The following is a 26,023-nucleotide window of genomic DNA, read 5'->3' as shown; positions in this document are numbered from 1 at the left end:
TAACGCTGAGTATAAGGGCTGCAGCGCGTGTGCCACAGAGACAGGCTGCTGCAGTATAACACTGAGTATAAGGGCTGCAGCGTGTGTGCCACAGAGACAGGCTGCTGCAGTATAACGCTGAGTATAAGGGCTGCAGCGTGTGCCACAGAGACGAGCTGCTGCAGTATAACGCTGAGTATAAGAGCTGCAGCGTGTGTGCCACAGAGACAGGCTGCTGCAGTATAACGCCGAGTATAAGGGCTGCAGTGTGTGTGCCACAGAGACAGGCTGCTGCAGTATAACGCCGAGTATAAGAGCTGCAGCGTGTGTGCCACAGAGACAGGCTGCTGCAGTATAACGCTGAGTATAAGGGCTGCAGTGTGTGTGCCACAGAGACAGGCTGCTGCAGTATAACGCTGAGTATAAGAGCTGCAGCGTGTGTGCCACAGAGACAGGCTGCTGCTGTATAACGCTGAGTATAAGGGCTGCAGCATGTGTGCCACAGAGACAGGCTGCTGCAGTATAACGCCGAGTATAAGGGCTGCAGCGTGTGTGCCACAGAGACAGGCTGCTGCAGTATAACGCTGAGTATAAGGGCTGCAGCGTGTGTGCCACAGAGACAGGCTGCTGCAGTATAACGCTGAGTATAAGGGCTGCAGCGTGTGTGCCACAGAGACAGGCTGCTGCAGTATAACGCTGAGTATAAGGGCTGAAGCGTGTGTGCCACAGAGACAGGCTGCTGCAGTATAACGCTGAGTATAAGGGCTGCAGCGTGTGTGCCACAGAGACAGGCTGCTGCAGTATAACGCTGAGTATAAGAGCTGCAGCGTGTGTGCCACAGAGACAGGCTGCTGCAGTATAACGCTGAGTATAAGGCTAAGGTCCCGTTGCACGCGTCCGCACGGCTGGCTGGCTTGCTTGCCGGCGGCGCGTGCAACTCGCTGTACCGCGATCTGCGGTCTACAGGAAACTTCAGTAGTAGCGGGGGGCGTGGCCAAACGTGTCGGGGGGGGGGGGGGCGTGCGGCCATGACGTGAGGGGCCGGAGCGGGAGGTGGGCGGGAGTGGGAGGATTGACAGGGAGGGGGGGGCGTGGCTTGAGCGGAGGGACCCGCTACTCTTCCCCCCCCTCCCTCCACGGGCTGCAGGTAAGTAAAAAAAACACACACACGCAGGCACTCATACATACATACATACACACACACACACACACAGACAGACACACACAGACAGGCACTCACGCACTCATACACACACACAGACAGAGACAGGCACGCACGCACTCAGGCACACACACACACAGACAGGCACGCACGCACTCAGACACACACACACACAGACAGGCACTCACGCTGCTTTCACTCCACACTCCTCCCCGCTCCCCGAAGCCTCTCCTCCTCCCGCAGCCTCCCCTCCACATTGGCTCACAGCCACACCACGTGACGAGTCGAAGCTAGGAAACACCATTCTCTTGTGTCTCCTAGCGGCTGACGCGCCACAGCGTGTAGTCAGCTGTGCCGCCAGGGGGGACCGGGACCGGCTCGCGAGGATTCACCTGCTGGTGGGGAACTCGCTACATTGCCGCCCGTGCCAACGAGCGCAGCGTGTCCCAGGCCTAAGAGCTGCAGCGTGTGTGCCACAGAGACAGGCTGCTGCAGTATAACGCTGAGTATAAGAGCTGCAGCGTGTGCCACAGAGACAGGCTGCTGCAGTATAACGCTGAGTATAAGGGCTGCAGCGTGTGTGCCACAGAGACAGGCTGCTGCAGTATAACGCTGAGTATAAGGGCTGCAGCGTGTGTGCCACAGAGACGGGCTGCTGCAGTATAACGCTGAGTATAAGAGCTGCAGCGTGTGTGCCACAGAGACAGGCTGCTGCAGTATAACGCTGAGTATAAGAGCTGCAGCGTGTGTGCCACAGAGACAGGCTGCTGCAGTATAACGCTGAGTATAAGGGCTGCAGCGTGTGTGCCACAGAGACAGGCTGCTGCAGTATAACGCTGAGTATAAGGGCTGCAGCGTGTGTGCCACAGAGACAGGCTGCTGCAGTATAACGCTGAGTATAAGGGCTGAAGCGTGTGTGCCACAGAGACAGGCTGCTGCAGTATAACGCTGAGTATAAGGGCTGCAGCGTGTGTGCCACAGAGACAGGCTGCTGCAGTATAACGCTGAGTATAAGAGCTGCAGCGTGTGTGCCACAGAGACAGGCTGCTGCAGTATAACGCTGAGTATAAGGCTAAGGTCCCGTTGCACGCGTCCGCACGGCTGGCTGGCTTGCTTGCCGGCGGCGCGTGCAACTCGCTGTACCGCGATCTGCGGTCTACAGGAAACTTCAGTAGTAGCGGGGGGCGTGGCCAAACGTGTCGGGGGGGGGGGGGGGGCGTGCGGCCATGACGTGAGGGGCCGGAGCGGGAGGTGGGCGGGAGTGGGAGGATTGACAGGGAGGGGGGGGCGTGGCTTGAGCGGAGGGACCCGCTACTCTTCCCCCCCCTCCCTCCACGGGCTGCAGGTAAGTAAAAAAAACACACACACGCAGGCACTCATACATACATACATACACACACACACACACACAGACAGGCACTCACGCACTCATACACACACACAGACAGAGACAGGCACGCACGCACTCAGGCACACACACACAGACACACACACAGACAGGCACTCACGCTGCTTTCACTCCACACTCCTCCCCGCTCCCCGAAGCCTCTCCTCCTCCCGCAGCCTCCCCTCCACATTGGCTCACAGCCACACCACGTGACGCGTCGAAGCTAGGAAACACCATTCTCTTGTGTCTCCTAGCGGCTGACGCGCCACAGCGTGTAGTCAGCTGTGCCGCCAGGGGGGACCGGGACCGGCTCGCGAGGATTCACCTGCTGGTGGGGAACTCGCTACATTGCCGCCCGTGCCAACGAGCGCAGCGTGTCCCAGGCCTAAGAGCTGCAGCGTGTGTGCCACAGAGACAGGCTGCTGCAGTATAACGCTGAGTATAAGAGCTGCAGCGTGTGCCACAGAGACAGGCTGCTGCAGTATAACGCTGAGTATAAGGGCTGCAGCGTGTGTGCCACAGAGACAGGCTGCTGCAGTATAACGCTGAGTATAAGGGCTGCAGCGTGTGTGCCACAGAGACGGGCTGCTGCAGTATAACGCTGAGTATAAGAGCTGCAGCGTGTGTGCCACAGAGACAGGCTGCTGCAGTATAACGCTGAGTATAAGAGCTGCAGCGTGTGTGCCACAGAGACAGGCTGCTGCAGTATAACGCTGAGTATAAGGGCTGCAGCGTGTGTGCCACAGAGACAGGCTGCTGCAGTATAACGCTGAGTATAAGAGCTGCAGCGTATGTGCCACAGAGACAGGCTGCTGCAGTATAACGCTGAGTATAAGAGCTGCAGCGTGTGTGCCACAGAGACAGGCTGCTGCAGTATAATGCTGATTATAAGAGCTGCAGCGTGTGTGCCACAGAGACAGGCTGCTGCAGTATAACGCTGAGTATAAGCGCTGCAGCGTGTGTGCCACAGAGACAGGCTGCTGCAGTATAACGCTGAGTATAAGAGCTGCAGCGTGTGTGCCACAGAGACAGACTGCTGCAGTATAACGCTGATTATTAGAGTTGCAGCGTGTGTGCCACAGAGACAGGCTGCTGCAGTATAACGCTGATTATAAGGGCTGCAGCGTGTGTGCCACAGAGACAGGCTGCTGCAGTATAACGCTGAGTATAAGAGCTGCAGCGCGTGTGCCACAGAGACTGCCTGCTGCAGTATAACGCTGAGTATAAGGGCTGCAGCGTGTGTGCGGGCCCCTCCTGTACACACGGGCCCCTTATAACACGGGGGGGACTATGCGACATATTGGCACACAGCTGTGCAGCGCATTACCAGTATTGTGACTGTATGTACTGTATATGGGCCTCGCACAGAGGGGCACAGGGTGTATATATAGCTGGAGGTATAGGGGTTATTACCAGTATTGTGACTGTATGTATATGAGCCTCGCACAGAGGGGCACAGGGTGTATATATAGCTGGGGATATAGGGGTTATTACCAGTATTGTGACTGTATGTATATGGGCCTCGCACAGAGTGGCACCGGGTGTATATATAGCTGGGGGTATAGGGGTTATTACCAGGATTGTATGTATATGGGCCTCGCACAGAGGGGCACAGGGTGTATATATAGCTGGGGGTATAGGGGTTATTACCAGTATTGTGACTGTATGTATATGGGCCTCACACAGAGGGGCACAGGGTGTATATATAGCTGGGGGTATAGGGGTTATTACCAGTATTGTGACTGTATGTATATAGGCCTTGCACAGAGGCACACAGCGTGTATATCCATAAATATGTTCGAATAGGCGGGGACAAAAATTATCCCCAATGCTGTGCCCTTAAAATGTAATTAAAAAAAACCAAAAAGCTTCAAGAATGAATGTGGTGTTGAATATTGGACTGAACCTTCTCTGAAATGGCGGACAGCTGCCATCCCCAGATCATGTCTGATGATTGAATAAAGAGAGAAGTCACATCCAGGGTGACCCAGATGTAGTGTTTGTCCCATTTTAATTTCCTTCAATTGTGTTAATCCCCAGAATCCAATATAAAGAAGGGAAGTTCTCGCACGTAAGGTTGTAAATAACCGCTAAAATAACGAGAGTCAATCTCCCAAGGATCCTATGCTGGAGATATTGGCTGACCAGGCGGATCGACCAATGTCTTATGGATCTTTGTGAGATTGTGGTAAATTGGAATCACAGGATTGTGGTTAAAAATAAATCCCACCTCTTTGGAGAGGACTTTGGTTCTGATAACAAGATCTAATAACACTTTAATAAAATCATTACTGGGGTTTCCTGGTAATCCAGAGTAGGCGGACGCATCCCCAACTTGGCGAAAGGCTTCCCTGAAGTAGTCAGTCCTACTCTGGACTACACCCCCCCCTCCTTATCAGCATTTTTAATAACAAGTGTGGAAATGTCCTGAAGTGATTTGATCGCCATCCTCTCATCCTTACTTAAATTATCATGATTGAAATTAGAAAATGAAAAACCTTGTGCCAGAAGACGCAAGTTCTCGAACATGGTGAGAAAATGGCCCTTCGCATACAGTATGTGGGATAGAAAACAGATTTTCCGTTTAACTAGATTTCCAATCGCTGAATGTGTGAACTGGGGGATTATCAATAGACTCTCCCTATTCATCCCAAAGATCATCGAAGTCCCTCAAGGCACAAAAATCCCTGAAGGTACAGAGACTTTCCGGGAAGGAACGGAGGTCTAGTGGAGCAGATGATGAATTAGCAGGCCCCATGTCATGCACTGGTGCGGTGTTAACTTCAAATGTTGTCTCAATATGATGAAAAAATCATTAACTTTTTTTATGTTAATTTACGTCCAAATTTATGGACGTCGATTGCCGTGCCAAACAAATCGAAGACCATTGTAGGTGCATATTTTAAACCCTTATTGAGAAGTGAGATCTGAGGCCGACAAATCCACTCCAGAAATATTGATTACATTATTCACAGAATCTAAAAGTTCTTTTTTCTTTTGTTGGCCGTTCGATTCCCGTTGGCTCCTCTTCCCTCTCCTGGTTCCTCTGCGTTTTTCTGGAAAAGCGGGAAGTTTTTTTTGCTTGCTGTTGCAGGTACTGGTGCTGGGTGGACTTTGTTTCCCAAGCATTGAATCAGATCTTGCTTGATGTCCCCATGTTATACGTGTGGCCATGAAGGTGTCAATCAGGCCATTAATAAAGGGATTATATTCCGGTTGATTAACCATAATTCGCATTGGGACTGGAGTGGTTAGCTGTATGTGCACCTTACTGATCTGTTTTCCCCTGCACCATCTTTATTGGCCCCATGTTGCAGCTCAGTCCATAGCTGCAGTAATAGCAATGTATGCAAATTGGGCCAATTGTATTTCAGACACAATGAGCAAGTTGGCACTCTAATTTTCAGAGTGCAGCTAGCTAAGGATGACTGTATTTTAGTTATGTTTTAAAAGGTACCGGCAGGAAGCTTTTCCTGTCAGCCCAGCAATGAATGTATTAACATGCATATATGTTAAGAGTAAATGAGCTGAGGGTCTTTCATCTCCGCACTTCAAAGGGCCCCCTGCGAAGTGAATGCCTCAATGTCTGAGAAATCCGAAGTTGAAAAGCCTCAGGGACCCTAGGTGTTAAGACAGCCAGGAAATTGTAAAGTACCAGGAACCGGTCCAAGATGCTGGCTGTTCACATCTTCTGGCCAGATCCCAGACTTGCTGTCGCCAGGTAAGGGGGTGGAACTGGTATGCTAAGGAGCTCAGGTGTGAGGTTAGCACATGCTCTGTGCAAACCCGGAAGCCACATCTGCCCATGCTATGAACTACGGGCAAGTCTGGGATAGGGGGGAAAAAGTGTTTCCACGGAAGGGATTGGGTGTGGATGTTAGGTATAGGACACTTAACACTATAAAGATGCCTGCAGCCCAGTCCCAGAGAGATTCACCTAAGATCAACCAAGAGACGTCCAAGTAACAGCAGCGGCGGTTCCGGAGTGTGAGGGGTTAATTTCACCGTAACAAAGGATCATCCCCCTCTTCCAGAATTCTTTTGTGCTAAGGATTCCCAAACGAATCCTGTGAGGACTCTACAAAATCTTTCCCTTCGGCGAAGATATAGGGGTGGCAAGTTGCACCCCTAGCCAAGGACTGTCGCAGAACGCAAACAGCGCACACACTTGCAGGGGTGCCCAGAGACTTTGATTCGTTCTGTGGACATTTGATTTCATTTCCCAATCCAAATAAGTGTTTTATCAAGTGTATATTGTGAAGATTTGTGTTTGTCTTAAAACGAAATAAATTACAATTTATTTTACACTTCTTGTGTGCTCAGTCAAAAATCCCGGTATTAATGTGTAGATGAGACCTGGTCTACCATGACAATCCGCCCATCACCTTTCTTCTGCTTAGGTGGACCACGTGATTTGCATCCGAATTGGTCATCAGGGTCTTTAAAGGAGACTGAATGAGATGGGTTCTCTACATCAGAGACATCGGAGTCCCCACTCTGGTAGTCGGTCCTTTTGCAGTAACTTTTGTTGGTGTGCTCAGCCCCCCCATTGCTTACTACGCTGTTTGAGGAGGGACCATATCCTTTTTTTTGTTTTGTTTTGTTTTTTTTGTGCCCCTCCGACTCCTTTGGGGATAATAATCTTATGTTTCAAAGTTACACTGAGAGGACATTGCTGGTCTTTTAGCTGTTGTTCTCTGACTCTCTTTATACGGTTTGTTCTCCTAGATGGTTATGTTGTGACACAATCCTGACCCATTGATGTATTTTGCAGTGTTTGAGAATGAAGTTCCTGTTTGAGGATGAAGGTGCTTAGCACCGAAACGTTGGATGCGTTTGACTATCTAAGTCAATAAATGATTCTTTTGCAGTAACTTTTTTTGTATCTTTTGTTGGTGTGCTCGCCCTCCCCTCCCCCCACCTCCCCCCCATTGCTTACTACGCTATTTGAGGATGGATCATATGTTTTGTTTGTTTTTGGTGCCCCTGTTTTCTACGACTCTTTTAGGGTTAATAATCTTGGGTTGGAAAGTGCATACTAAATGTTGTATATTTGTCCAATAAAACAGATCATTCCAATTCTGTTTTCTCTTTTATACAGACACATTCTGTCATCCAACAAATATAGATCAAGGAACCTCCGGTCAGCACCTCCAGAGCAGCACTGCCCACTGCCAGCACCTCCAGAGCAGCACTGCCAGCACCTCCAGAGCAGCACTGCCCACTGCCAGCACCTCCAGAGCAGCATTGCCCCCTGCCAGCACCTCCAGAGCAGCACTGCCCCCTGCCAGCACCTCCAGAGCAGCACTGCCCCCTGCCAGCACCTCCAGAGCAGCACTGCCAGCACCTCCAGAGCAGCACTGCCTGCTGCCAGCACCTCCAGAGCAGCACTGCCAGCACCTCCAGAGCAGCACTGCCCACTGCCAGCACCTCCAGAGCAGCATTGCCCCCTGCCAGCACCTCCAGAGCAGCACTGCCCCCTGCCAGCACCTCCAGAGCAGCACTGCCCACTACCAGCACCTCCAGAGCAGCACTGCCCACTGCCAGCACCTCCAGAGCAGCACTGCCCACTGCCAGCACCTCCAGAGCAGCACTGCCCACTGCCAGCACCTCCAGAACAGCACTGCCCACTACCAGCACCTCCAGAGCAGCACTGCCCACTGCCAGCACCTCCAGAACAGCACTGCTCACTACCAGCACCTCAAGAGCAGCACTGCCCACTACCAGCATGGATCCACACTTGTTAAGTGAGTAGAGGAGATATTTTGGTGTCTTTGAAATCTGCAAGGGGGGGAATATCTGATTATTTTGCAGTTATGTGAGTCAAACACCCAAACTAATCTTGTTTACTTATAGAACCATCAGCAGGTAGGAAGATAATATATCTTCAACTCCAATTAATTTTCTGCCAGTAGGGCTAGTAATACATTTCTTTACTAGAGATATTATATTATACCAATATCAGAGGAAGTGAAATCAAACGAAGAGCCCCCACACCCAGCTTTACATGATGGATTTCCCTTTTCTTATTGCCAGGTTTCCCTGTGGATGTCCCGGAGAGATTAGAGATTAAGTCAAAGAAAGAAGAAGCGGACGCTGAGGAACATCTGACCCTAATAAAGGAAGAAATAGATGCATTTCCTGTTTGTGGTATGTACCCTTACATCCTCACTTGTATTTATTCAGTATTTTTTTTAAATGGGCTGAAATTTATGCAATATTTTGTTAAAAATCTTTTTATTATATTAAAATGTATGAATGAGAACATACATCAAGACCATTAAATGAGAATTTGTTTTGAGGTTTACAATTCATATGTAAGCTACAGTAAAAGAGATGAATTCCAGTGAAGGTTTAATGCATAACAGATGCTGGAGGCTGGTTTAGGTATAGGGTTTCAAGGCCTAGTCTGAAGTCGGACATGGCTAAAGTTCTTTGTGCGTTAGGAACCCACGAGGAGAAAGGGGGCGGAGTTAGTGATCAATAAATACAGTTGTACTCTAATCACTCCCTCTCTCTCTCCAAGATCTCTCTTCACAATACCACTCTGCATGTAACTTCAGCAGCATGTGAGAGACAAGGGTTTCTTTATTCTATCATCACTATCTGAGAAATCACATGTTATTATTGATTGAATTTCCATCTGTAAGTAACACTGTAAGAATAAAACTATAATGCTGTCTGTTGAACAACAATCTTCTGAAGTATTGGAATCTTTCTGAACAAGGAATAAAGTGACATTACTCTAACAGAAAATAATATTAAAGCATGCATAAAATTATAAGGTACCTGTTCTAATTAAAAAAATGATTTGTCTAAGGTTATATGGAGAATATTATTTTAATTTGAACATTGGTAGCTTCAAAAAAATTTCAACACTCGGGGGTAAAAGCTCCCTCAGCACTCAAAGAGTTAATAACAAAGTAAAATCAATCGCTTCACTCCTCACCTTAGGAATCATTATAGAGTATTTCTTTATACTGATATCACAAGAAGCGCCCCCACTCCCAGCTTTACATGGTGGATTTCCCTTTTCTTGTTGCCAGGTTTCCCAGTGGATGTCCCGGAGAGGTTAGAGATTAAGTCAGAGAAAGAAGAGGCGAACACTGAGGAACATCAGACCCCAATAAAGGAAGAAATAGATGCATTTCCTGTTTGTGGTAAGTACCCTTACATACTCACTTGTCTTTATTCAGTATGTTTAAAAAAATAGGCTGAAATGTCTGCAATATTTTGGGAAATAATATTAACGCGTGTATAGAATTTATAAGTTCTTACCCCATTCATGTTTCTTCCATGATCACACAATTCATTTCTCCCCCTTCCCCTTCCCCTTCTAGGTCAGAAGTAGGTTATATGTAATTAAATGTATGTTGCCCCTGTAAACAGCACAGGCTATACCTATCTCCTTCTACTGTGATAAGTCCTGTTAAGATCAGGCGCCAGTAATCATCATGGGTTTTCCCCCTTCATAGCCCTATCCTGAGTGGTAGACGCAGGCCTGGACTCTGCTGCAGGCGTGAGCAAGAGGGGAGGTTCTGCTGACACCACGAGGGGCGGGGCTAGCTCTATATTTAGCTGCCAACTCCTGAGAGTTAGAGTTAGAGTGGATAGTGATATCGAGAGTCTGGAGTTGCCGGTTAGTTATGCCGGGAGTATGCAGTTCCGTTAGTATGCCGTGAGTCAAAGAATCCTGCGGATCGGTCCGAGGAGCATCAGGAGGCTGCGGTCTCACCGGCGCAGAGTGCCGGAGCAGAGAGAGAGAGAGGAGCGGAAAGAATCAGCGTCTATAGGTAGAGCTGATAGAATTATAGACTTGGTGGACCAATGCCCTCACCCCGCTGCCAGGGGTGATGGGGAGAATTCAAGACCCACCTCGAGGCTAACCTCGGGGGTGGGCCACGGGGTATTGAAGCCCTAGCCCAGACCATCCTGCGGAGGAGAGACTTGGAGGGAAGGAGAGGAGGAATTATTGGAGTGGAAGGCGAGTGGCGTAATAACCCGTCTTGACTATTGTTGTTGCGACTGTTGGAAGCCACTATCGTTGGGAGATTGCTGCTCTGTCAAATAAAAGAGACCATTCGTTATCAAAGACTGTGTGTGACTTGGAGAGTATTACCCTGGGACCCAAGGGGTTCTTCTATACCGGTCCTGTCCCATATTCCTGGGAGTATAGAAGATGGAGGTGCTGCACCAATAAGAGATCATGGAGGCTACCACCCCAGAAGCCTGGTCCTGGCTCCCCCACAACATCGCGGGAAGCTCAGGCCCTCCTGTTCCACACAGGTACGCACCACCCCGCATGTAATCTGCCCTCATGCACCCTAGACACCACCGTAGAGTCTGGGGGAAGGTGGGAAGCAGGGTTACATTTGGAGGCGCTGCTGAGATATGTCAGAGCAGGACCGGCTTATAGAAAAGCGGAACGGGCAGAGTGAGATGCACTATCCGAGCAAGTGTTGGAGAAGGTGGCGTAGGAGGGGTGAATAATTAGAGCTGACCGAGTCCTTTGAGGCAGGTAGCGTGAGGCAACTGGGGGGGTCAGCCTGATAACCAGTCCAGGGACCATGGCCCAGGGCCCGCACTATGAGTGGCCAAAAGCAGGAGACGCCCCGTACCTAGAAGAGAGGTACCATAGCTATCACCCACACACACGCACCACAGAACACTTGCATGGTAGACATCGATTACAGTGCATGGAGGAGAGGAGTTCCGATGAGCCTGGGGTATAAGCCACCTCAATTTAGTGAGAAACAGAATGCAGAGCACACAGTTAGGGGTACAATACTAAGTGTATATGAGCGCTAGTGTAATACTTATACAATACACACAGAGGGAAAAAAACCTGAGATACAGTCCTTGGATGAAGATAGTCCTTGAGCTGCCTTGGGGGGTTGATCTGGGATCTTCCACCCAGATTGGGAAGATGTGTGTTGAAAAACCTCCTATGGCGCTGAGGATGAATGGATGGAACAGAGTCTTGTGCAGTAATGTTCCTATGAGGATTGCCTCGGAGAGGGAAACAAGAGAAATGCAAAAAAACACCACAATAGTGTATTACCCTTTAGACAATGTCAGACATATTAATTGAAAGAGCATTTATTAATTAAAACAATTGTGTCTACAATTGGAGTAAAATATGAACTGTAATAATAAACAGTAGATGATCTTCTGTTAATAAAACAAGATGAATGGCTTCCCAGCGCTTGTGCTGAAAAAAGCCTTGTTGCTCCGCCAAGAGTAAAAACTGGAATCCTACTCACCGTCCTTGAGTAGGACATGTGCAGTGGTACGGGGTCTTTTGCCAGGGGTTGCCGTCTGCTGCAAAGTGCCTGACGTCTGCTCAATGCGTGCGGGGAGATTTCCTGGTATACTCGTGGTCTCCAACACGCCGAGTGAATTGCAAGCGTCTCCTCCGCTGACGTCACAGCCGGATTGGTGCAGCTACGGTGTCCCTGGATGCCCACAAACCTTCCTACGCATTTCGAAACACCTCGTCACGTGTCTCTTCGAAGAGACACGTGACGAGGTGTTTCGAAACGCGTAGGAAGGTTTGTGGGCATCCAGGGACACCGTAGCTGCACCAATCCGGCTGTGACGTCAGCGGAGGAGACGCTTGCAATTCACTCGGCGTGTTGGAGACCACGAGTATACCAGGAAATCTCCCCGCACGCATTGAGCAGACGTCAGGCACTTTGCAGCAGACGGCAACCCCTGGCAAAAGACCCCGTACCACTGCACATGTCCTACTCAAGGACGGTGAGTAGGATTCCAGTTTTTACTCTTGGCGGAGCAACAAGGCTTTTTTCAGCACAAGCGCTGGGAAGCCATTCATCTTGTTTTATTAACAGAAGATCATCTACTGTTTATTATTACAGTTCATATTTTACTCCAATTGTAGACACAATTGTTTTAATTAATAAATGCTCTTTCAATTAATATGTCTGACATTGTCTAAAGGGTAATACACTATTGTGGTGTTTTTTTGCATTTCTCTTGTTTCCCTCTCTGAGGCAATCCTCATAGGAACATTACTGCACAAGACTGTTCCATCCATTCATCCTCAGCGCCATAGGAGGTTTTTCAACACACAGAGCACACAGTTAGCAGTCAGTCAGTGTTTAGGTACGAGATACCCGTCAGACATTGAGGATAAATCACATGGGCGTTTGGAGGACTCATTGAAGATGGCGTCCATCCCTACATGTGCTCCGCGGAGCAAGAACAGTGACCTAAAATGGCGGTTCCCGCCAAATCTGGAGCAAGCACGTGCGTTGTGCACAGAGACTATTAGGAGAATGTGGCGGGACATGTGCAGTAATCTGGCGCCAAACCCGGATTCTTTGCAAGGTGAGCGGAGCGGCGCGAAAGCCGAAAGCCCTCCCACCTGTGCCATGAGTGGTCAGAAAGCCAGGCCACGTCACGCTGAAGAAGAAAAGATCCCGCCTCTGGATTCCACCAGAGGGAGGGGGCGCAAGGAGAGCCAATCAGGAGGGTCCTCCCCAGCGAAGGGAGGGACCGGAGACCCAAACGAGGAGCTTCACTTTTGTCTGGCATTCAAGGAGCAAGGAGCTGGAGCACTGATCTGTCCCCACCCTGAGCGAACCATGTCCGAGATGAGTACTGCCATATACCAAGTACCAGGAGGCCTACTGGTAGTGGAGGTAGCTGAGCACGAATACTTTCGGTGTTTGTGCGTCCACTGCGGAATACCGGGCGCGGTACCAAGCACCAGGGCCCGATGCCCTCAATGTGGCGCATTTTATCTTTGGCCGAACGAGCCGTGGCCTTTGTTCGGAACCCCGCGGGGTGCCTCTCCGGGAATCTTGACGGTGGTAGCGGGAGGTAAAGAGATGACTGCCCTGGGTCCCCGTTATACCATATCGGGAGGAACCAAGGCTTCGCTCGCTATTAAACTGAGCGAACGAACAACAGAGAAGAGCGCGACCGCAGTGAAGGTACGAGAGCGAGAACACTTTGTACCTATACCCACTGGTTGTATCGCCGAAGAACCGGGTGACTCCCCAGCGGAGGAGCCGATTGTGATTTCTTCAGAGGACGAGATTGGCGTGACATCAGTGGCGATGCGCCTACCGGCGAACCACTCCAAAGGCATCAAGAGAGAGCAGACGATTCCAGAAACCATCCGACAGCGAGCGCTGGTGCGGCCGGAGGCCCGTAAGAGTACCACCATAGTGGTGACTCCCAGTGCGACGGAGACCGAGACGATCCTAGAGGAGCCCGATGTCATCAAAAAGCAGTGGAGCAGTAAGGAGATTCCACCACCCCCTTACTCCCGCCAGGCGCAGACCGCAATCCCGGCAAACGAGAAAGAGAGGCTTGAGGCCTACTTGTTCGACCGTGTACCGGATGCTCCACCACCGCCCCCGAAGGTCCTCGACGCACTTCCGGTGCGTGACCCCGGAGCGGATGGAGATTTTGCAGGCGATCCTGATGACGATGTTGTGTCCGGTTCCACCGGAAAGAGAAGTCCTGGAGGAGTGTTCTCCTCTCGGAGCATAGACTCAGCCAATGCCATGGACGTTCCCCCAGCCCCGGCCCATAGCCCCACTGCCCCAGCCACTGCCCCTGCCCCGTCACGAGTGGTGCCACCGGGACCTACCAGGGATAAGTTATGTAAATACTCCAAATACTCCAAGGACTTGCGGGACTGGGAGTTGAGTGAAGAAGGGTCCGATGGGGAGATACCGTATTCAAGTGTTATACCTGTACCTAACCCTGTGCCGTTTTCTCCTGCAGCTAGAGGGAGGGCCCGTGGGTCTCACACTCCAGTAAAGGCGGGGTCTACCAACAAAGTGGTGCACAAGATGAACCCCACTAGGTATTATAATGCCAAGGGAAGGAGAGATTGCTCGCGATCTACTGATGCGGGTACGTCCGGTGTATCATCACAGGTAGAGTCTGATGTAGAACGCACTAGTCAGGCCGCAGAGTACGAACACCACGACAAATGGTGGGCGCCTTTGTTCATTGGATACCACGAGGGGATGGACCGTACGCGGTTCTTGTTAATTAAGAACGATGTAGTAGATCATTGGTGGGCGGCTGGTTCTTTCACTCCGCAGGAGATGGAGGATGAGTTAGATCACCGGTTTAGGGAGATAGAACAGAAACGTATTGTACCTCGAGGCCCCAGTATATTGTACGATGAGGTAGCTCCAGAGGAGCCTGTATATTGGGTACTGCCGAGCAGGGCAGGGCACCGCACACTCACCAAGCTAAGTCGAGCTGACCGGGCCATAGTCGCTAGATTCCGGCAGTCACATGGGTATGAGTATCCCTACGTGCCTGAGCCCATCATGAGAGAAATTGAAGAGAACCGAGACAGTTGGCTTAGGGAGGCAGTCCAGGAATACCTTCGGACCAAGTTCGATCAGGGAGGGTATCACAATGAGGATAAGATTAGTGAGCTAGTACGCATATGGAGCATCGGTAGGTGTATTTACATGCACGGTGTTACATACAGGCCTGAGCATGGGCCGGTTCAGTCGTTCGCTGTGACCGTCACTGATCATAATGGACGGCGGGTAAGAGAGCCTGATCCAAGGCACTATCTGTAGGGTTCTCCATGTTGGGAGTACCCAGGTGTACTTGCATTTACTACCTCATTATGCCATGTATTATGACAATGTTATGTGTACTGTTTCCCAGGTGGTTCGCCGCAGGATGGTTCTGCTAAAGATAGGTCCAAGTGGGGACCATTGGATTCCACCATAGGGAGAGTGTAGCCCCCTGTAAACAGCACAGGCTATACCTATCTTCCTTCTACTGTGATAAGTCCTGTTAAGATCAGGCGCCAGTAATCATCATGGGTTTTCCCCCTTCATAGCCCTATCCTGAGTGGTAGACGCAGGCCTGGACTCTGCTGCAGGCGTGAGCAAGAGGGGAGGTTCTGCTGACACCACGAGGGGCGGGGCTAGCTCTATATTTAGCAGCCAACTCCTGAGAGTTAGAGTGGATAGTGATATCGAGAGTCTGGAGTTGCCGGTTAGTTATGCCGGGAGTATGCAGTTCCCTTAGTATGCCGTGAGTCAAAGAATCCTGCGGATCGGTCCGAGGAGTATCAGGAGGCTGCGGTCTCACAGGCGCAGAGTGCCGGAGCAGAGAGAGAGGAGCGGAAAGAATCAGTGTCTATAGGTAGAGCTGATAGAATTATAGACTTGGTGGACCAATGCCCTCACCCCGCTGCCAGGGGTGATGGGGAGAATTCAAGACCCACCTCGAGGCTAACCTCGGGGGTGGGCCACGGGGTATTGAAGCCCTAGCCCAGACCATCCTTCCGGAGGAGAGACTTGGAGGGAAGGAGAGGAGGAATTATCGGGGTGGAAGGCGAGTGGCGTAATAACCCGTCTTGACTATTGTTGTGGCGGCTGTTGGAAGCCACTATCGTTGGGAGATTGCTGCTCTGTCAAATAAAAGAGACCATTCGTTATTATCAAAGACTGTGTGTGACTTGGAGAGTATTACCCTGGGACCCAAGGGGTTCTTCAATACCGGTCCTGTCCCATATTCCTGGGAGTATAGAAGATGAAGGCACTGCACCACTAAGAGATCATGGAGGCTACCACCCCAGAAGCCCGGTCCTGGCTCCCCCACAACATCGCGGGAAGCTCAGGCCCTCCTGTTCCTCACAGGTACGCACCACACCGCATGTAATCTGCCCTCATGCACCCTAGACACCACCGTAGAGTCTGGGGGAAGGGGGGAAGCAGGGTTACATGTAATATTTCTGGATCGTCAATTAATCCCTGGTTTGGTTTTTGTTAACCTGGGTTATATAATTACTGAATAGTAACATCAAAAGGGTAGAGAATGTTTAAAGAATGTTCAGAGAATATGCAGTAGAATTGTATGACCTATAATAATTAACTAGCTGGTCCTTTGCAATAGGGGGGTATTGCTTACACTATATATTAAGACATTAACAATAAAGAAATATTTGATATTAAAGTGAAGTAGCTAGATACCATATAAACTCTTATAATACCATTTAGAGATATATAAAGCTTTAAAATAGTCTTTTTAATGTTTTTTTGTCTTCTTTTAAAATCTTCTCATCCCTAGTATTTATTTAATAAAGGACTAGCTGAGAGACCCGGCGTTGCCCGGGATGTGAACCGTGAATAAGGGGGAGTGTGGGGTGGGCTACGTGGGGGGTGTGTGGGGGGGGGGGTGGGTGTGGGCTACGTGGAGAGGGTGGTGGGCTAGTTGTGTGGGCGGGGGGGTGGGGTACATGGGGGGGGGGTGGGCTACGTGGTGGGGTGGTTGGGCTAGTTGGGGGGGGGGTTTGGGGCAAGGTATGTTTTTTTTGGGGGGGGGTGTTGTGGGCCACGGGAGGGTTTTGTTGGGGGTTTTGTGGCACGGGAGTGTTTTGTGAGTGGCTGGCGGGCTACAGGAGGGCTGTGTTTGTCCGGTGAAGCAGTGTGTGTAATGAGGCTGAAGGTGAGGTGTGTTGTCTCCGGAGGGTTTTTGACTCGTCCTAGTGGGAAGCAGCGTGTGTAATGAGGCTGAAGGTGAGGTGTGTTGGCTCCGGAGGGTTTTTGACTCATCCTAGTGGAGGTTTTTTTTTTTTTTAGCGGTGCACGTGCGTTTTTGTGGAGATGCGAGTTGGGTTGTGATCACGGGAGGTGCGGGTGAGTTTGTGTTGCACGGGAGTGTTTGTTGTTTGTGGTCTGGGCCAGGGGAGGGTGTTTGCGGGCTACGGGAGTGTTGTGTGGGTGGCGTCAGGAGCTACATGAGGGCTTTGGTGGTCCGGTGAAGCACAGATGTGTGAGGAGGCTGCAGGTGAGGTGTGTTGGGGCCGGAGGGTGTATTTTGGGTTGGACGGGAGGTGTTGGTGATTGTGTGGGCCACGTGCGTGTTTTTGTGAGGTGCGGGTCGGGTTGTGGCCCACGGGAGTGTTGTGTGGTCACGGGAGTGTTTTGTGGTAACGGGAGTATTTTGTGGGTGTCGTCCGGAGCTACAGGAGGGCTTTGGTGTTCCGGTTAAGCACTGATGTGTGTGGAGGCTGCATGTGAGGTGTGTTGGTGCCGGAGAGGGGTTATTTTGTCCTCCGGGAGGTGTTGTTGATTTTGCGGCCTACGTGCGTCTTTGGGGGAGGTGCGGGTCAGGTTGTGTGGCACGGTAGTGTTTTGTGGAGGGTGTTTGCGGCCTAAGGGAGTGTTTTGTGGTAGTGGTGTGGCACAGGGGAGGGTGTTTGCGGCCTAAGGGAGTGTTTTGTGGTAGTGGTGTGGCACAGGGGAGGGTGTTTGCGGCCTAAGGGAGTGTTTTGTGGTTGCTGTTTGGCACAGGGGAGTGTGTTTGTGGGCTACACTCCACGGTAGTGGTTGTGGTGTGCGGCAGGTGGACGGGTGGGGGGGAGTGTGTTGAGTCATAGTGTAGGAGATGCGTGCGTTGTCCAGTGTGTGCAGGTGATCGTGCGGTCTAGGTGAAAAAAATATATATAGAGAAGAGTCTGTACCTGATTCCTTATTGTGGTGCTAACAGCCGGTGAGGGTTTAGTGCATTGAGAGGTGAGAGCTGTGAAGCGTCGTCTCCCAGAGCAGTGAGAGTTAGGTGCTGTGAAGCGTTCCCAAAGCTCAGTGAAGGCTGGGAGAGTGAGGCAGTGGTGAGGTGTGCGGGGCGGGCCAAGGGGGCCTGAAGCAGTGGTGTGAGTGTGTGAGGCCAATGAGAGGTGTGCGGGGGCGGGCCAAGGGGGCCTGAAGCTGTGGTGTGAATGTGTGAGGCCAATGAGAGGTGTGCGGGGGCGGGCGGGCGGGCCAAGGGACCAATGCGATTGCCGCTAGGGACAGGGAACACAGTACAGACAGACACATACAATGCTTTCAGAAATATACAGTAAGATTAACCATTAGTACTTCTAGGTTAGATGAGTATTTTAACAGTTGTTTGTGTAAATGGTGTATATCTTTCGATATTCTTCTGTATTGTGCATATGTTTGTATATTTTTTTCACAATTTGTTCATATACTTTTCTTGTTTCCTTTTTTTGTTTTTCTTCATTTGTTGCCATTAGAGGGACCCCTTTAAGAGCCAAGATACCATTATTTACTCTAGATAGAGATCTTTTGATCGTATCTAGAGTAACATTAGCTTCCTACTGTGTAGCAGGGTGTTTATCATCCAAGTGGCCATTCTGCAGGCTTAGCTTGTCAGAGTAGTATGCTTATTGTTTACAAAGGGACTTCATCTATTGGACACCTGATGATGTCACCAAGGGGTGTTACGGGATTGGTTAGACTGAGGGGCGTGGAAGGGAACATGCACGTGCGGTGTTTATCACTATGTGCGTGCTACCTAGGATGGCCACACGGAGCTTCTCCTCTCCTCGGCTTATTGGTGGTGAACTCGTGTGTCGGGAATAGGTTTAGCTGGGGGTGGTTCCTGATCTTCCTCTGATTAGAGCACCCCGTTATGATGTGTGCGCGCTGGCGAGAGGGATTATTGGCACCACAGCACAGACACACCAACGGACACACGGTGTCCCGAAATGATGTCACACGCACTCATGTTGAAAAAGTGAGTAATCATGTTCTAATGGATGGCACTATATCAGGGGTCCCTCTCGACACCACACCATACTCCTTGATAAAGCACTATTGTGTGAAATGCGTAGGAGGGTCCTTACCCCTTGCTTGTCGTCATGATTGGACATTAAATCCTCTATTTTTATCCACCTATATTCCTCATCATTGGCCGTGCGCTGCTGTGTGCTATTTGCACATTTTTTCGAGAATTATAAGATACCGGTTCCAATAAAAAAATGATTTGTCTAAGGTTATATTGAGAATATTATTGTTATTGAGGTTTGAACATTGGTAGCTCTGAAAGATTTTCAGCACTTAAGGGTACAAACTTCCACAGGACTTAAAGGGTTCATAACAAAGTAACATCAATCACTTCACCCCTCCCCCATAGGAATCAGTATAGAGTATTTCTGTATTCTGATATCACAAGAAGCGCCCACACTCCCAGCTTTACATGATGGATTTTCCTTTTCTTATTACCAGGTTTCCCCGTGGTTGTGCTGGAGAGGTTAAAGATTAAGTCGAAGAAAGAAGAGGCGAACGCTGAGGAACATCTGACCACAATAAAGAGAGAAACTGTTCCATTTCCTGTCTCTGGTGAGTCCCTTTTTAACCTTTGTCTGCAGAAAGGGATATTATCTTGTCACCTCCAGAGCAGCGCTGCCCACTGCCAGCACGTCCAGAGCAGCACTGCCCACTGCCAGCACCTCCAGAGCATCACTGCCAGCCCCTCCAGAGCAGCACTGCCCACTGCCAGCACCCCCAGAGCAGCACTGCCCACTCCCAGCACCTCCAGTGCTACGCTGCCAGCATGGATCCATACTTTTTAAGTGAGTAGAGGAGATATTGTGGTTTCTTTGAAATCTGCAAGGAGGGAATTTAAAACAACGGATTTCAGAGCATGTCCGTTTAATCAAAAATAACAATAAAAACATCCTGTTAGAAGACACTCCTTGCAATGTCTTCAAGGAGGATAGAAGAATTTTCATTTCATGGCATTGGAATATGTCAAATTGTCCATACGTGGAGGCGATAGATTAAATCTACTGAACAAAAGAGAAATGTTTTGGACGTTCTCTCTGGATACACTTCGTCCCTCTGGGATTAATGTGGACTGGGAACTTCAACATTTTTTTTTATGCTAATAAATTGATCATTTACATTAACAAAAAAATATTTTCATATGTTCTTTATATACATATTTTTATACAATTCTTTTTCATTTGTTCATTTCTGTATTATTTAATAATCATTATCTTTCATTTATCACTGTTTCTATTATTGTTTCATTGGTTTCAGGGCTCGACTTCTTTTTTTATTAATGTTTTAATTATTCTTTTTTTTTTTATTAACTTTTTCTTCCTTCTTTAATTTTGTCCTTTTTTCATTTTGTTTCCTCTTTTTTTTTTTTTTTTCTCCTCTGTTATTCCATTAGTATACATATGTTATATGCTTTTTATGATTTAACAAGTATGTCTTTCATTGGGCTTTCATGAATTCATCATTGGAATCGTAGTGGTTATGTCTACGTAAGTATCAATATCTTTCAGATGGTTTAGGAGCGCCATATCCTGTCCAAGAGCAGGATCCTCTCAGTAATACAAGTGAAAGTAACATACTGTAGTCTCATTCATTGTTACCACATATAGTGCTAGGTTTCTCTACGATCATAGCAATAAGAGAACACAAAGTCCTTGGCACAGATAAGGAATATATCTACCACTTCCGAACCGATATGATTCAACAGTCCAGGTACGATAAAAATCTTTGTAGTGGTTGATCTTCTCCGGATGTTCACAGCACTGGAAATAGAGAAAGAGAGACGACCATTGCGCAGTAACCTCTAACACTCAAAGCGCTTCAAAGATCCTAAAAAATGCCTACTTACAGCAATGAAGAAAATAAAGTGCTTCAATTGGTATCTTTGTAATCTTGATCGAATGATGTCCCCACATCTGAGTCTTGGATAACTCCTCCGGCCCGATCAGTGCACATGCAATAAACAAATGCACATTGCGCAACGCCAAAAGATAACAATGATTTATTAAAGTACACAAGATATATATCGCTCACATTGTGGCATGCCTTGGCCCGTGATACTAGAATGCCGTCCGCAGCTTGAGAGTCCGAGATTCTGTGCAGACTGCCTAGCTAAGTTGTAACACTCTCTCCCTCTGCGGCTGCAACAAGTGTGAACTACAACAGCGATGACGTCGGCACTGCTTAGGAAATCCCCCCCCTCACTACCTCACGGACGGATGTCTGCTAGGCGCCACCCTACGCGTTTCGTAACCGCAAATGTCACTTCGTCAGGGGTGTGGAGTTATCTATATAACTTAGCTATTTAAAGCATTTGAAATTAACCCTTTCCTATCCTAAACATATTTGCGGAAAGGGTACAACAGTGCACAATGTGTGTGCATTAATTTGAACATGATACCATCATAAGGCACCTAGAACAATACATCTAGCTAAAAACGAGGAATACTCCATTAGCAATTATTGACAAATCACGCAAAAATCTACTCTCCACCTAGTCCCGCCCTAGCCCCGCCCGCTTTAAAAAAACAAATAAAATTAATTTAATAAATTCCTAGTTTTTGACATAAGTTTATTTATTGTATTACATTATACTACAATTAGTCCTTGTTACGTTTGTGTGTGTTCTTACCTGATCCGCAGTCCCTCAATGTCCAGGTACTGTACCCTCATTCCCGCAATGTTATATGTTGGAGGGGAGGTGTTCCCTACCTGTCTTCTGGGTTAGGGGGATTCCGATGTCTCCCATGTGAAGCTCGAGAGTCATATCTGGAAGAAAGCAGTATAGGTTATTTCGGTGTAGGTATAGGGCAGTTAGGATATATAGGGTAAATAAGATATCCAGAGTGTGTGTGAGAGAGAAAGTGTGTGTCAGACAGAGAGAGAGAGGGGGTGAGAGTGTGTGTGTGTGCGTGAAAGAGGCAGACAGAAAGAGAGGGGGTGACTGTGTGTGCGTGAAAGAGAGGCAGAGAGAGAGGGTGTGAGGGTGTGGGTGTGAGAGAGACCAGGAGGGGGCCAAGGGAGACATGGGGGGGGCGTCATCAGACACAAGGGGGTAGGTGAACTCTTTAGACTCCTTTCCCACCCATGCCCGTTCAACTTAATAGCCCTCAATACCATCATTTTGTTGGTGGACGCTCTAGAGATTTTCTCCTCTCCTGGTCGTGCTCCCATGGGACAGGTGACGCTCAGCTCGGCTCCCCCGCCCCCTTCTGGCACATGGCATCGCACACATCCCCAGAATCTCATACACACACAGCACCTTGCATACATAAACACACCTTCCCTCCTCCCCAGCATGTCACACACATATCCCCCTCCTCCCCCCCAGCATGTCACACACACCCAGCATCCGTCTGACAAGGGGCAGGCTTTGTGGATGTAATGCATGAGACAAGGGAGAAGGCATGGGAGGGTACTAACGTTCTCTGCAAACGGCATTAGGAGTGGCAGACCACTAGAGCCTGCGCGCCAAAAAAAAGAAAACAAGTTTTGGCAGCGCGCCAACTTGGGACTGGCCAATCAGGTAGGGGGATTTTTTTTTTCTCGGCACGAGCAGGGGAGTTGGAAAAGAACCGCGTGCGCTGCTTGGGCGGCCATGAGGAGGTTGCCACGGGGTCAAATCCAGTCGCCCAGGGCCTGTGGGCGACGATCTGTCAAACACTGTCCATTAGTAAAAATAATAAAAATGACTGCATAAACTAATGCAAAAACTTGACTACTCTATGATCTGGAGATTACTTGTATATAGATATGGACATGATTAATCACATCTGGAGATTATGAAAAGGTCAGACATTTGAATCAAAATATTAGAGATTACCTGCGTAATATTAGCCATTTTTTAGAAATTACGCCAGATCGAACTCAATATTGAGTCCCTCTGGGGTCATTGTTTTTAACGTGTATATCCAATAACTCTCAGGTTTGAGATGAAATTTATCCTGTCCCCCTCCAATTGGGTTTAGGGCAATCAATTCCCTTACAAACTAATCCTTACATTTCAAACTGTATTTACGTGCTTTGCAGTTAGAACATGTGAAATATCCTTTGAGATTACCAAAACAAAGAAATGGTAGCGCTAATCCAGAAAGGTGAAACCCGCAGCCTGTGATATAACTCCGACCCCCCAGGTCGGACAAGAGACTAGAAACCGATGTTATATCTATGGCGCTGGGTATACAACATAAAATAAATAAAAGTTTTATACAACCAGTGGGGTGATGGGCTTCGCTGAAACTCTTCCAATGATGACAGTGGGTCATGCAAAAAGAATAAAAACAGACATAGTGTGATACAGTTACTCACAATACATAATACACCACTAGACTAACACAAAACACTAAAAGACAAACATGTGCTGAGACACAAGACTAAAGTAAAAAATCACATTTAATAAAATAGCATTAAAAGTAAAGGTATCGTCTGCACAGCAGCCTCAGGTGTACAATGCCCGCTTACCAGACATGCATAGGGTACAAGCAGTGGATAAATCGGAGAGTATCCCCTCTCATTTGAGTTGCACCACGTGTGCTGGCGTCTGGTTGGGGCTCCGTGAGAATCCCCTGCCGTCTGTACCACCACGGACCTCCACTGCCCGCGTACACCGGCTGGTGTATGCTTGGAAAAGCCGCCGTGTGGTTTGCCTGGATGCGCGTCAGTACTCTCTGCCGGATGCTCAGATGTTTCACCGGATCAGTGTGCCATCCACCGCAACCGGAGACTGCAGCAGCAGGGTAGGCTGGGGATGAGTCCGGGTGATGCAGCAGGTAACGAGGCAGGTAACGGAGCAACAGCTGTGCAGATGAAACCACCCTACGTGTTTCGGAAGACTGCGCTTCCTTCCTCAGGGGTAGTAAAGTAGTTTACTATGTCTGTTTTTATTCTTTTTGCATGACCCACTGTCATCATTGGAAGAGTTCCAGCGGAGCCCATCACCCCACTGGTTGTATAAAACTTTTATTTATTTTATGTTGTTTACCCAGCGCCATAGATATAACATCGGCTTTGAGATTACCAAGCCACATGGTTTCATTTTCTTTGACCTTACTAAAAGGGCAACTTGGGGCTAATGTTAGTTTGAGATTTTTAGCTTTTTTTTTTTTTAAACAATCTGGGGGATCATTGGTAATACATTGCCTAATTCTATGTCTCGTTGTAATATTCCCCAATGTTTTTTCATGATATTGCTAATTTTAGGGGCCATGGTATTGTATTGAGTAATGAATGGTATGAATAACACACCATCCATTTTACTCTTCTTTTTATCCATTGTGATAAGATCATCCCTATTGATTTTTTCAACTGTAGCAAGAGCTCTAGATAATGTTTCCTTATTATAGTCCCTTTCTATAAACTTCTTTTTAAGGTCAATAGCATGTCTATCAAACACATGTGCCTGTGAACAATTCCTTTTTTGTTCTGAGGAACTGGCTTTGTGGAATATTATTGATCCATCTGGGGTTATGATGGCTGGAAGCTAGTAAGTATGTATTAGCATCCACTTCTTTTATAGAAAGTTTTTGTCTCAATTGCTCTTTTTTCGACATATAGAGTTAGATCTAGGAAATCAATCATGGTGTTATTACATTTGAATGTAAAGTTAAGGTTCCAATCATTGGTGTTTATAAAATGTTTGAAATGATTGAGTTGTTCCTCAGTCCCCCTCCCCCCCCCCCCCCAGATACACAGCACGTCATCTATGTAATGTCTCCAGAGCACCAGGCCTGCACCAAATGGGCCGGAGGGCCAAATATGGTGATCCTCCCACATGCCCATGAATATGTTGGCATAACTTGGTGCAAACCTATTGCCCATCGCCGTGCCGCATATCTGGAGGAAGTATTGATCATCATAGCAAAAATAGTTGTCAATATAAACTGAATCCCCTCAAGGATAAACTTTCTGCAACACTTAAGTTGTGATCTTTGAATTTGAATGCATTAGTGGCTTGCTCCATATCTTTCATCACCAATTCGGAAAAGGTATCTATAAAGTTCCCACGTATGGCCTTTGGATTAAAATAATGAAGGATTCTTAAATGGAGTAAGAGGCGTAGATCTTACATTATCCACAGAATTGTTAGGGGCAGTTATAGTTCTACTAACTGCATGTTACGCCGGTACTGCACGCAGACCAGACCCGTCCCTTCTACTGAGGTGAGGAACGTATATGGGCACGCACCCGCAGTAAAAGGAGCGTGTCCGGAGTGTGGTGTTTTAGGCGTTGCCAGGCCAGGTGGTGTTAGCTAGCAATACTTGCCGGTACCGCTGAAGAAGTGCCATCGTCGTTGCCGTTTAGCCAAGGTCAGGGATTGGAGAATTCTGGAAGGTCGTTGTCCAAGCAGGGGTCGAGAGCCAGAGATAGACGTCCGCCAAGCCAAGTCGTAACCTGAGAGAATAAGAGAGAGAATGCCAGAGTAGTAATCCTAGTGGAAACTATGCCGAGCAATGAGTGAGTGGGACGATAGGCAATATAAAGTGCGGCTGACCAATCAGAAGTGGAGGCAGGCCTGGAGGAGTGCGTGGAGCTATCCTGGATAGGTCCACTTGATTGGCAGGCAGGTGAGGGCTCTTATTTTGGCAGGAGGTCCTGTTCGTCTGCTGGGGGCGTGGTTTCACTGCTAGAGCAGTGAATAAATTATCTTCACCCGGTGCCCGCTGTTCACGCGTGCGGCCCGGACACACGGCAGCCGCATGGGAGAGGGAAGAGCTAGCAGGAGCGAGAGACCGCTGGGGACGACGGGGAACCCCCAGAGCAGCAGGGGGTAAGTGGCGCCAGCGAGGAGCACGTACCTCAGCAGCGGGAGGTAAGGAAGATGAGGAGGGGCCGGGCCGCGGGCGCCGCGATCCCTGACTCCTCACACTGCATCTTTAACGAAGTACTTTTTAAGTGTCAACCTTCTTGTGA

At 48.7% G+C, this 26,023-nt stretch overlaps 1 protein-coding gene across 1 annotated transcript in view; it reads left to right on the top strand.

Moving 5' to 3' along the window:
* The window catches only part of LOC142488308 (uncharacterized), a 55,475-nt gene that overhangs the window by 14,249 nt on the left and 15,203 nt on the right, over nucleotides 1-26,023 (top strand). Inside the window, exons 4-7 of the mRNA XM_075588677.1 lie at nucleotides 7,657-8,275; nucleotides 8,565-8,678; nucleotides 9,575-9,688; nucleotides 19,559-19,672. Of these exons, the coding sequence (XP_075444792.1) occupies nucleotides 7,657-8,275; nucleotides 8,565-8,678; nucleotides 9,575-9,688; nucleotides 19,559-19,672 (961 nt within the window). The remainder of the gene's footprint in view (nucleotides 1-7,656; nucleotides 8,276-8,564; nucleotides 8,679-9,574; nucleotides 9,689-19,558; nucleotides 19,673-26,023) is intronic.

The sequence above is a fragment of the Ascaphus truei genome, chromosome 2 (assembly GCF_040206685.1).
Source record: "Ascaphus truei isolate aAscTru1 chromosome 2, aAscTru1.hap1, whole genome shotgun sequence".
In the NCBI taxonomy this organism is placed as follows: Eukaryota; Metazoa; Chordata; class Amphibia; order Anura; family Ascaphidae; genus Ascaphus; species Ascaphus truei.
Note: the sequence above shows the minus strand (reverse complement) of the source record. Positions and strands in the feature narration are given on the sequence as shown.